Here is a 12,881-nt window from a genome sequence, read left to right as displayed (position 1 = left end):
GAACAAGGTAATGCTCTCACTGAGTGATTGATGAGGAAGTTAGTATATCATCCTGAAATGGGTTGTATTGCAAAAAAGACTTAAAGGAGAATCTGTAATGTATTTACTGTAATAACTCAAAAAATTACCATGATATGTCATCACAGATTATTAAATAACTTGAAATACTGACTTCTCTGGCAACGAAACGACAGCCACAGTGTTGTACTTTGAAATTCCTATTCTAGCCTGTAGCTTCTGTTATCGTTGGTCCATTTCAGATTAATTAGAGTTAAAATGAATGTTTGCCAAATGATTTAGAACCTGTTTATGAGTCATAAGAGATCATTAATAATCTTTTAAAAGGAGTAGATGTTTGTAACGGTTAAATTGAGCAGTGTGTTAATGGAGTCTAGCAGTCACTGAACTCAGCTTGCTTGAGCAACTGTTATTGAAGCACAGAGCAAAAAGGGGCGGGACTTAGACGGGTCAATTGACAGTTATTAACAGTCTTACTTAGAGTGGAGGACTTGTCACAGCTTGTTATTGTGAAATACAATGTTGTGCTTGTCTTGCGCTCTCACAGCGTTCCTGCAGTGTTTCAAAATGAACTTATGAACAGCTGATTAACAAGTGTACCTGCCCAAACTTCATCGAGTCTGTGGAGAGGGGGAGGGGTGAGACAATTTGCTTCAACCATAGATTGTATCTTAAATAGGACTTTAATCTATTTAATATACAGTCTGTGGCTCCAAGTCACTATTTGGACTGCAGCACTCATTTTTGGACACACAGTTGTTACATATTGCTGCTTTACGAGATATTATAGACAAATGGTGGCACTGCCTGCTTGCTTGTTAGATATATATTTAGTATATGCCTCAAAGGAATTGTATGATATTTCACATGCACCAAAACAAAGTCACTTGGGAATACAATGGCTTTGTTTCAATAATTAGGAGTCAAGGGAGTCAAATGAATCCTATAAGACTAATTCATGTACTCTCCTGGTAGTGCAATGCCATCATATCCATTTAGGACAACACTTAAGTGTGTCCTTGTGTTCATAGAGCGATTTGAAGCGCTGGCAATGGGCATGCTTTTCAGCATAGATAAACAGCATGTGGGGTGTTGTGTGTTTCCCTTTAGACCGTGGCTACTGTGACTGTGGGACGTGTGAGTGTGACGAAGGCTGGTCCGGAGATGCCTGCCAGTTCCAGGAGGAGTGTAACCTACCCAACAAGAAGAGCAAAGAGCTGTGCAAAAACCCACAGGGGGTGGTGTGCTCCAACAGAGGTCCTGCGGTCTCACAGACACACACACAGACACACATACACACACACGTATACACACAAGTCAGTTAAACATGATTGCAAGAGAGCACACTCAAGCATTAACAAAAAGTTGCATCAAACCAACAGCTAGCAGCATTGCCTATTCACAGACGTTATACACAAAATGTACACAAAACAATTACATAAAATTACAAGTTTAGTATTTCACGTTTGACATCACTTTCCAGTTTTTAGTACTTTATATAAAGTTTATAGGTTGTAACTAATGGCTTAAACTAATGGCTTATAAATGTTTTATAGACAAGTAATAATCCATTAATGAAGACACGCTCTAGGTTGCCAAGTTGGAAAATCTCCCACAGATCTGATTTCATATTATAAAGTCAAAAACTCCCAGTTGGTCAAATATGGCAGCATGGTCAGTGACCGTACGCTTCAATCGCTGGAGATACCAGAGAGTGTCATTTCTGGAGGCACCCTTGTTTTGATGTGTGAAGTCAGGTGACGTAATATAAAGTGTGATATAATCAGAATAATATTATGGAGGAGGCTGGGGTGGATGGATAAGTGAAACAAACTTTCACCTGGGAGACTCCTGTTTGTGTCCTGTGTGACACCAATAGTCAGTGTTCACTTCTTTTTAACTTATGTAACGTAACTTAAAGCTTCTACAAGGTGATTTAACTGGTTATGAAACAGTCTCAAGATAATACTGATGTCTTTATATGACCTACATATTACATGCATTCTTTATACCTGTGTGTCACATACATTCTTAATGGCTGCCACCATGTCATGTGCTCCTAGAAATCAGATGAAACGAGCCTGGTTACATTATGCCAGACAAAGTTACAGTTTGTGGCTTTTACAGTGAAAACACTTCCATTTTTGTCCACAAGGACCTTCAAAATCAACAAAATTTTCTTTTCTTAACCTAACCTAAGGAAACTGTGACAATTTCACAACCTTTACCATGTAACATGTTACCATGATGACAAATGGGAAGGACTTTAAAGCCATTTTGAAATGATGCACAGACTGTTTAATGACACTGTCTTGTGATGCACAGTATCACAGAAGTTTTTCCTGTATGTGAAAGACACAGCTACAACCAGTGGATAAATTTTTTGAGCACCACAATCCCCACAAAATGACTTGTTTCACTATCAAGATTTGATCCATTAGATTCAGTAACATTTGGAAAGAATAGGAGAGCTGCATGACTAAATAATTATATCCTTATTTCAAGTTTGCGAATGGTTAAACTGGTTAGCCAGCTCAGCCAATGGAGGTCTCCAGTACACTTGTTCTTTGGGCCACACAATGCAGAAGCATGTGGAAGATCCAGCTGATTTTATACCCAAAAGCTGGCTTCACGAGCAGCTTTCATAGGAATGAACACCCGCCTCTAACACTGTATCCAGTTCTTTTTCATGTTTCCTGCAAGCCCAAAAGTCATAAAATGTGAAATGTTTACCAGCAAGCTTTATTTTGAATGTCTTACCAGAAGTAACATATGCATTATTACTAACTTGACCTTAGAGCTCTGCACATGCAACACTGATGATAGAGGGATCTGTATGAGTGTCATAGTTTGAAGTGTACTGGGCCTCTGACCAAGCTGCTGTGATGGATGAGTTCAGATTGAGAACATGTTGGTAATTTATATGTTTGTATGACTGACTCAACTTTAGTAACATAATTATTAACCATAATATATCAATTAGTTACAACTCATAACTCCCTTTAAATTTCAGTTCCTTCAGTTAAGGCAGATACTTGTGACCTCTTTGCTCTCACATGTATCAGTATAAACAATCTCTCTTTCACTAACACAGGTACATTGATAAATTCATGCATGAATCAGCAGCATTGGAAAGACTTCTTGACTTTCTTCTCTCGACATCTTGAGTTAACAATACTGTAAGTAAGTATTGATAATTCAATTTTGTCTTAAATCTCATAAGCCAGAGCTTATTTCATGCACACATTGCAGGTTTGTGTGTTTACATCTGTTACACAGAAGACACACACTGTGAGATGATGCCTGGGCTGAGGTTGTGTTCCACAAAACAACACCTCACACACCTAGGCTTCATCTCCTCACATGCCCACAATGCCCAGAGCTAAATGAAGGATAACCTTGTATATTTGTGTCTACATGTCAGGGTGTGTGTCTCTGTACAGTATGTGGCCTGTTTGAGGGTGTAGAAATGCAAATGTATTCACAGTGTGTAGTTCTCTAACCTTCTGTCCCTATAATGCATCATTCGAAAATCCCCAGCACACATGCACACACACACACACATACACACAAGCAACCTCAACCACCTTTCGAAGTCAGACACCAGTCTAGATCCGTTTCCACATGATGCACAGACGGTGTCTCCAATGCACATCTGCAAATCAGCTGGGTTCTTGGTCTCAAAGTGCACTGCATGAAAATACATATATACTCCCATCCACATACTGCAAACATACACTCACAAACCATCTTGACCTTTTTCAGCGAGCAGAATTAAGTTTAAACTGTGTCTAAAGTTGGTACCTTTAACAGGCACCTGCCACTGCGGTAGCTGCCTGTGTGACAACGAGGACAACAGAGGTCTGGTGACGGGACGTTTCTGCGAGTGTGATGACAGCGAGTGTCTGGATGAGGACACCGGAGAGGTGTGTGGAGGTATGCCCCGCAGACTCTGTCTCACGCCCCCTCTCTTCCCCCAAAACAGAACGGACACTTTAGTTAAACATATGGTTATTCAGGGACTGTCCACTCTTGTCCCTCTGTCGGGGTTGACACCAACTGGAGAAGTCCTCTTTCTGTCCATGAAGGTTAACTGAAAGTTAAATGTACTGTAGTTTGAACTGTTGTCTGTAGCATAAATCATCCCTGTTCTCCACACGTTGTTCCAGTGCCTGCTTATCAATTGTTAATTAGCTGTTCGTAAGTTCATTTTGAAAAGTAAATTCTGGACACGTACTTTAATTTGTCTAGCAACCTTCAAATAGTAAGATTTAAAAGTGGTAAAAACAAATGTTAAAGTGTTGAATATTTTTATTTGCAAAGTGATAACTCAAGACAATATGTTTTTTTTAAACAAGAGGGCATATTTTCTGATTTAGGTTGGCACAACTATATTTGTTGTTATCATACTATCCAGTTAAAATCCTTCAACCAGGAAATAAATTAGTAAGGAGGAGTTAATGTAGAAATCTGTTTAAGTGACTGTCAATCTATCAGACTGACAGAGGTTGCATGTGTATTCTTATCTGCTTCCAGGCCATGGCCAGTGTTACTGTGGAAACTGTTACTGTGCTGCTGGTTGGCATGGAGACAAATGTGAATTCCAGTGTGACATCAGCCCATGGGAAAGCAAGCGGAGATGCACATCACCAGATGGCAAAATCTGCAGCAACAGAGGTCTGTTTACCAGCACCAGAGCCGGTATACAAAATCCAGCCCCGGTAATCTGGGATCCCATTTTAATTTGTTATTGATTAAATCATAATAGCAAATATTAATGCAAACTAAAATGTAGACAAAATATAAGAAATATAGAAAGCACATTTTTGTAGATGCAGATACATTATCATTGATTCACAAAGCAATAAAATGGTCAGGAAGTAATATCATATTTGTCACAACTCATTAGAATATGACTCATATTTGTGAAAATTTCAATTGTTATGCTGGAAAACAGGAAAAAAACACTTTCAAAATGCCAAAATATTACAGAAACTTCCTATCTTACATAGGAAGAATCTTGGGTAAGAGTATAAGATTTTTCCCAATTTGTATCCTATATGTCATATTTGGTAATTTCGCATTATATTAGCAAATCCTAACTAACTTCTATCTTTTATAACTTCATCCTTATTTACTGTCAGGTTAGGAAATCCTAAATATTATTGGGAGGGAGCTGATACTAGCTACTGTTAGCTACCCTTTGCTAGTTAGCAAGTTAGGCATACTACTACAGGTTGAAAAGTGACAATTAAAACAGCTTTACAGTTATCATAATGTTAGGAGTTTTATTGAAGATTTTGGGAAGTAATGCTTAAATAATACAGTTTTCCTGTAAGGATAGGAAGTGACTTTGGGACTGTTTATCTGCATTTTCTTTTCTTAAATCAGGTCCTAATCCTAATTTCCATGGTTACCAAACAGGTAAGATAGGATTTGCAAATTAGAAAGTTTCTGTAATAGAGCCCCAGGTTCATTAGGAGGGAAAGACACCAGAAATAGTTAAACACTGGAAAAGAAATTAATGGAATTGAGACTCAATCTGGATTTAAATACATTTTTTGATCTGTCAGTTGACCAGTTATCTGACTACCACAATGGAAAAAAGAGTCACATTTGACATCCACCTCTGAAACTGAGAAAGAAAGTGATGGAGGGGAAGAAAAAAAACAGAAGAAATTAAGAGAAAATGTAGAGAATAAATATGGCATGTGAATTCCACTGAAAGTCATCAGAGCTTGGCGGACAGTCAGTCAGAGAAACAGCTTCACTAGCCTTGCTCAAGTGATCCTGAGGGATTTCAGTAAAGCTCTCTAAAATTAATTACAGTGGCTGAGGGCTGGCTAAGTGGTAGGTCTAAATGGTAGGCTACATGGACAGAGCCCCATGATTTATGGTCAAGTGCACAGCTGACACAACATGAACAACCATCCACAATGTACATGGTGTAGTCGCCCGTTGTGCTCCTCTGTAACAACGGAAAGGGCGGGCAAAGACCTGACAACGCCAAGATTCACCAGAGCAAAGAACAAAGGAAATCTGACTGCAATTAAAGGGTCCACATCAGGTTGTACATATTTATTGTTACTAGTTTTATTTTAAACTCAAACATGACGTATATTTCTGCTTGTTCTATCAGCTCCAGAGCTTGACTTGTCCCTGTTATCAATTTATTTCTTTATTGATTCTCTTATTGATCCCTTTTTGATACATTGTTGGGCTGTGGAAAAAAAGATGCAGGTTTTTACAACTTTGATTTAGTTTTCTTACTTGCTTTGTTAAACAAAGGCTGTTTCCTTGAAAAGAACAAACATAACAACATGCACAGGAAATCTCCAAGTTTTGATTTGTCATATTTGAGAGTAAATCACAAGTGTTTTGGAACTACAGGATACAACCTGAGCCTTGCTAAAGTCTAAAGTCTAGAGAGCCTTACTTTAAGTCCCCCTCCACTCAAAAGATATGTTTTCCTTCTTGTTCAAGTTGGATGTTTTATAGAAAAAATACACAAATTTCAGATGTGTAAAATCACATGTGAAATATGTGGAACACATGTTTTTTTCCATGGTAAACATGTTCTTTGCACATGGGAAATGGTTTTGGAATATTTATTCATGGTGCAATATTTTTCCATGTGAAACACATGCTTCCTACATGTGGCCACATGTGGAAAAAATGGAAATTCATGTGTTTTTTTTCTGTTTGACACAAGAGAGATATCTTTGTAATCATCTATTGAAAGTTTCTCCATTCTCAGAGAAGATCAGATTTTAAGGGGTGGACCTACAAGCATGGTTTGTGACATCACAAACTGTTTGGAAGCCAATCCTGGTACAACTGCAACTTGAACAAATGTGATGTGGAAACTTGTAGCCATCGGCACACACACTGGACATCTGGTGTCCAACAGAAAATGAACAAAGTTTGCATATTCATAAATCTCTAGTTTTTAATGAGGTAGAAGGAGGATTTTAACACGGAAATTATACTTTTTTGCGGGAAAAAACAGACACACATTTTGTTTTTGTCAGCATTGAAGGAAATAAAGTCATGTATGGTTTTAGAAAGGATTATTTTTTACACTTAGTTATTCCTACTCAAGACATAAAATATGATAAGGCTGCTTGTGTAGCCCTCATTTTATTTTTACATTTTACTTGATAGAACTGGTGCACTTGTGGAAATGCAACACTTTCCTACATGCACTGCCAACAAATGTTACAGCACATTATCAGTATTGTGATATTTGCTCAAAATATCATAAACCCTGTGTTTTGCCCTTTCCCCCAGTTTGATAAAATGCGCCAACCTATTCGAACGTCTTCTCATTCTGCTTCACTCAAATCCTACACAATCCTCACAAGTCAGACAATTCAGTACTGATTATAATGGGAACAATTCTCAATTCCCATCCCTATATGACATTGCAGTGAGTTAATCAGCATTGTGAAGATAATTCCTGGTGATTATAGGAGATGGATCAAGGAGGGTGATTACATAAAGGAGGGCTGATTTGATTTCATCATCCTGCATAGATGTAGAGACATGAAGTGTTTTGTATGAAGCTGTAAAATATCTTCCCTCTCTCAACAGTAACCTTTATTTCCCGCTCTGCTCACACTCTGAAATGAATGAGTGAATGATTTGACTGACAGTGTGCGATACAGTCTTTATTACTCCATTCCAGCAAACTGTCAACCCCCTCTGCCTGTTAGGTTTACCTAGCCTCTTCAGTTGAGCTAAAAATACACTAACTGGCATGCTGTCAAAACAATAACAGCCACATAATGCTGGAGGCTAAAAGCGTGCATCAAGTATATATGATTTCTTGATCAAAACAATTTGACTCAGAGGTAATATGGTTGCATGATGCACATGGAGAGGAAGCGTTTGCCTTTAGTGTGGAGAGGGAGGGAGCTTTTAGCAGGAATTTGCTCATAAACGCATTCTCTAATTGAGCTCTGATTTTATAGAGCATTTATAGAATATTTCTGAAGAGTAACTGGTACAGGAGCTGTAATCTGCTCTGGTGAAGCCAGGCTGTGACATTTGTGGCAGACATAAACGTGCATGGCTCTATAAATCCAGGGCTCCAGGGTTATGAGGTGGTGAGGGAGACCGAACCCAGGGCCAGGGGCCAGACACGTGCCAGCCACAGCCCACAGGCTTGCCAGCTGGCCTGGCTCCCCTGGGGTTCCCTGTGCTCTGTCACTGCTGATAAGAGAAAATGGGATTTCCGCTGGCTGCAGCTCAGCTGACACCCCGGCTAAGATGTAAAACAAATGAGAAGGAGAGGGACAGATGGACAGATACATAGATAAAAGGAGAAAAATGAGACAGAAGGAGAACTTGTATTTATCCTGTTGGCTACAGCCTCTGTTAAAGTAGAAAAAATATATCCTCCTGCCCCAGCTCACATCTGTGTGAGATGTTTTACCTGCTGTTTAAAATGTCAGTTGTATTTTTCATTATTTCATTTTGTTTTGTTTGTGTTTTTCCAGTTCACTGTTACATTATTGATTTACTTGGATTGTCCAACTGAAAAAAATAGAATTAATACAAAGTGAATTGTGTTTGTGTGGTTGTGTTTGCTGTGGCTGTTAGGGACCTGCGTGTGTGGAGAGTGTAACTGTTATGACGTAGATCCCTCTGGTGACTGGGGAGATATTCATGGAGACACCTGCGAGTGCGATGAGAGGAACTGTCATGCAACCTACGACCGATATACGGATGACTTCTGCTCAGGTCAGCATGCTGTTTTTGAATGGTTTAAAAAATACAACCACATACCGGTGAGCAATACACAGAAATGCACAAATTGCTTTCTTGCCAAGAGTTAGATGAGAAAAACTGTTAGCACTTCACACATTGTCTTTCTGCTATAGGAGAAAAAAGGGGTGGGTGGGATTTGTCGTCTGTCTGTACCATTAGTGACCACATGCTACTACTGTGAAGTAATAATTCTAATTCCTTTGGGGCGCTCCTGTAACTCAGTTAGTAGAGCATGCACCCCATATACTGAGGCTGTCAGTGCCATCCCTTCTCTCTCTCTACTCCCTTTCCTGTCATATCTCCAGCTGTCACTATCAAATAAAGGAAAAAATGCCCAAAAAGTGATCTTAAAGTAATCTAATTCCATTGGATTAGTGCAGAAAATGAGCTCTGTGGCAAACAAGTTTATGATTCTTACTTAATACTTATACTTACCTAATAAGTATGGCATAAAAAGCTAACACTATAAATGAACTACTTCACCATAACCACTGTTTAGTGACTAGTGTACGGTATGATGGCGTTTAATTTCCCTGACTTATTTACAACTTTAAATCAATCTTCTTTTTTAAGTTGCATAAAAGCTTCAGAATTCACAAGTGGTGTATTTACTGATGCTTTTTAAAAAACATGAAAAAAGGTTGTGCTAACAACAGGGCTTATTTCAGGACTCTAACCAAGAAAACCCATTGCCTCCGAGACGAGGGAATATGCTAACTTATTCCTAGGTTTTACGACTCATTCCTGCAGCAGCTTATAACAGTAATAAGGAGTAACTGCAGTTCCTTGCGCTCAACAAACACACCAGCTCCCCATCTAATTCTTATACTCTGGTGCAACTTGTATAAGTTTCCATACATGACCTTTTCACTGTTTCTCTACAGAATTAATGAACAAAATATGACAGATGCTACCCTTGTGCACACTATTCATTGATTTATATTCCAGAAAATGTATCTTAGTATCCTTGCACATACACACAGCTAACAAGAGAATACAAGCACAGTTGGCATCTAAATGTTTTAAATTTCATCCCCCCAGTTTCTCTCTCTCTTTGTCCCACAGACCAGAGCAGTTATAATCAATGCTGGTCATCCAGCAGCTTAGAAGAGGCCAGACAGTCAAAACTCATTTAGCCGCTGTTCTAAGGACACTAAATTCCCCTTCATCTTCTCACCTCTAGCATGTCCTGACCCTAATTTATTTTACTACCACCCTGCTCCCCTTTTCACACACACACACACACACACACACACACACACACACACACACACACACACACACACACACACACACACACACAGACACAGACACGCAAGCTCCCCTCTTGACCTCTTGTCTGCTCCATAACCTATCCAACCCTCCACCCTGCACGTTATGCTTCAGTCAGTGCTGTTTTCCTCCCCTCACTTATTTGAATATTTCTTCTACAAAAACCTCCACTTTGTCTCACCTCTGTGCTTCCTCCGCCTCTTCTCCGTTCGTCTTTGCAGGTCATGGCCAGTGTAATTGTGGCAGGTGTGACTGTAAGGAGGGATGGGCCGGGAAGAAGTGTGAGCATCCTCTTTCGTGCTCCCTGTCTCTGGAGAGCAGTGTGAAGAAGTGTCGTGGAACGTCCAATTTGCCCTGCTTCGGACGAGGTACCTGGTCTTCCCATCCGCTGCTGTTGCCATGGTTACTGTATCAGGCCTGTACTTTGTCCTCACCTCTAAAATAGGCCATTTCCAGTGCTTCAGATCTCTTAATCCATCCTTAAGGGCTGTAAAGACAGAGCTGATAGCATTTTTAGACAAGCCCTGAACTGAAAAGCAACCACTCTTTGTGTTTATTGTGTCATACATATGATACACACACATGAATGTATATGCAGGTTTGTATCACTGCTTTGATGATATGTGCTCTTGTGCTCATACATACATATTATATGTGTACGTTTATGTGCATATGTGAGATTAAGGGACACTGTTTGCCTACAACAATGCAAGCCACGGCTGGGACAGCTCTCTCAATAGAACAAGCTGTAGGTCGATGTTCTGAGATTTATTACAGTGCACTGTATGCTTCATTAGTGGCCCTTCTGGACAGAGGAAGCCTGTTTTCTTGGAGCCTCCAAATGTAACGTCTAATACTAATATTAGATTCAGATTCTGCTGCTGGTCCAGGTTGTGCTTCAATTGTTGTCCCAGCCATGCACCCTTGAGCCTGCTGATTGATGACAGTAAGGTGAAAGTGAGGGAACAGATACAGTGGTGTATATTTTAGGGTTAGAAAACTGATATGGTGTAGGGGATGTTTGTGTGTAACTCTACAAAACTTAACATTATCCCTGCTCAACAGAACTCACTCACTCTCACTTGGCGCAAAGCGGTGCACAGTGAAGCACAGTTGTCAATGCTATTTTTGTGACCGACACAGTTGTCATTTTCATGCCCAGTGCCCACGCTGTGTAGGTAGCAAATACATGTGTGCCAATCTGTGCGCCCATGGGTGTGTTGGTCTTAAAATGAGGTGTGGTCAGGCACATGGTTGGTGCATTTCGGCAGCAGAGAGTGCTTGCGCCATTGACCAACAAAAACCCGGTCTAAAGTCAATGGCGCAGTATTTTCCTGCTAATTAAACCGAGGATCATCAGGGCCTAATGTTGATTAATGTTCTGTGTTCTTCTGCACATTCAAAAAGTGTCACACACACACAGTTGCAGTTTTTATAGTGAAATTGTTCGTAGACACTATACCGTGTCTGCTGTATAGTGTCTGGTGTCTGGTGCCACCTGCTATCAGTGTTAATTTCCATATTCTGACTCAAGGGGTTAACCACACAACTACACAAAACAATATCATTATAGCAAGAGGCTAATGCTCAATGACTCAACTCATCTTTTTTGCTTAATTAGGACTGTGTGGGTTTGACTTGAGCAGATGTGATTGACAGGCAACAATTGGCAACATAAACAAACAACACTACAACTTTCAGCCAGTCTGGACTTTTTTGATTGCTGAACCCTGATTGGTGCACAAGAGGATGTGACATCACCTTTACCCACCTTTTCCCGCTCACTTAAAGCCATGAGCTCAGATAAAATGGCGTGAACAGAAATCTCTCAATTGATTTAACCCAAACTATTCTAACTTTGGCAGAATTGTGCACATTTATATAGGACCATATTGATCATATTAGATCAATAAACATGAGTAAACCATAACAAAAATGGTTTTATCAAAAAAAAACATGAATAAATAATAAATAATAAATAAATCATCCACAATGCAAGTAATATTATTTGTGTAGTAAAGCCAAAACATTTTTTGAATAGAGGAAAACTTGCAGCCAGACAATTAATTGCTCAACTTCCACATCAAGTGATGTAAAACCATGAATTAGGATTACAGGAACTACTACAAATGCACACAGCCCCAAGCTGCTCAGCCAGCAAAGGGACAAAAACAAATTACTCACCTTTTTCAAAACTGTGCTGATTAATGTTTACATGTAGTAAATGTAAACGCCCATGGCCACAACTACAATATACTGCATTAAACCAAATGATCATGAAACTAACTGGGAAAGTTGAAATCACATTCTGAACCAAGTAATCCAAAAAGAATAGCATTTCAATCAGTCAGGTTTCAGCAGAAGTTTAGATATCGCTCACATTTTGCAGGTTTTGTCAGCTTGAAAATCAAAAGTCAAAACAAAAAACAGCCCTGCAAAAGCATTTTAATAATGTAGGAAGGTTTACATTCATGAGGTTTAAAATGCAACTTCATCCCGAGGTCTGAGCCTAACTCCACCCACTGCATCATTTTGAAAAATGCTAAAAAGTGTGCAAGATGTTGAGGAGAAGGATGGACTGGGGCTGTACAGAACATTCGCTGTAAGAGGCGTGGCTACAACAGCGACCAGAAAGATAAAGAATGATCATCACTAAGCTAGCAGTCAATGCTAGTTAGAGCTTACAAAACACAGGCAGCTGGTCAGTTTCTCCATGTCCACAGAGAAGCACTGGAGACACTGAAGCTTTCACAGTCACAAGATGCACATTTGTGTTCCTGTTTCAGAAAGTATTTGTGATCTACCTGTGTTGTGGCTAA

At 39.5% G+C, this 12,881-nt stretch overlaps 1 protein-coding gene across 2 annotated transcripts in view; it reads left to right on the top strand.

Moving 5' to 3' along the window:
* The window catches only part of itgbl1 (integrin, beta-like 1), a 61,437-nt gene that overhangs the window by 18,332 nt on the left and 30,224 nt on the right, over window positions 1-12,881 (top strand). For both annotated transcript variants that reach the window (XR_014771311.1, XM_084724861.1), the window contains exons 3-7: window positions 1,129-1,275; window positions 3,832-3,954; window positions 4,555-4,695; window positions 8,623-8,763; window positions 10,284-10,430. Coding sequence is in view for 1 of the 2 variants with exons in the window: in XM_084724861.1 (XP_084580987.1) it covers window positions 1,129-1,275; window positions 3,832-3,954; window positions 4,555-4,695; window positions 8,623-8,763; window positions 10,284-10,430 (699 nt within the window). In the remaining variant the exon portion in view is untranslated. The remainder of the gene's footprint in view (window positions 1-1,128; window positions 1,276-3,831; window positions 3,955-4,554; window positions 4,696-8,622; window positions 8,764-10,283; window positions 10,431-12,881) is intronic.

Source organism: Lutjanus erythropterus, chromosome 8, assembly GCF_056507025.1.
Source record: "Lutjanus erythropterus isolate fLutEry1 chromosome 8, fLutEry1.hap2, whole genome shotgun sequence".
Classification (NCBI taxonomy): Eukaryota; Metazoa; Chordata; class Actinopteri; order Lutjaniformes; family Lutjanidae; genus Lutjanus; species Lutjanus erythropterus.
This window is presented reverse-complemented; position numbering and strand designations above follow the sequence as displayed.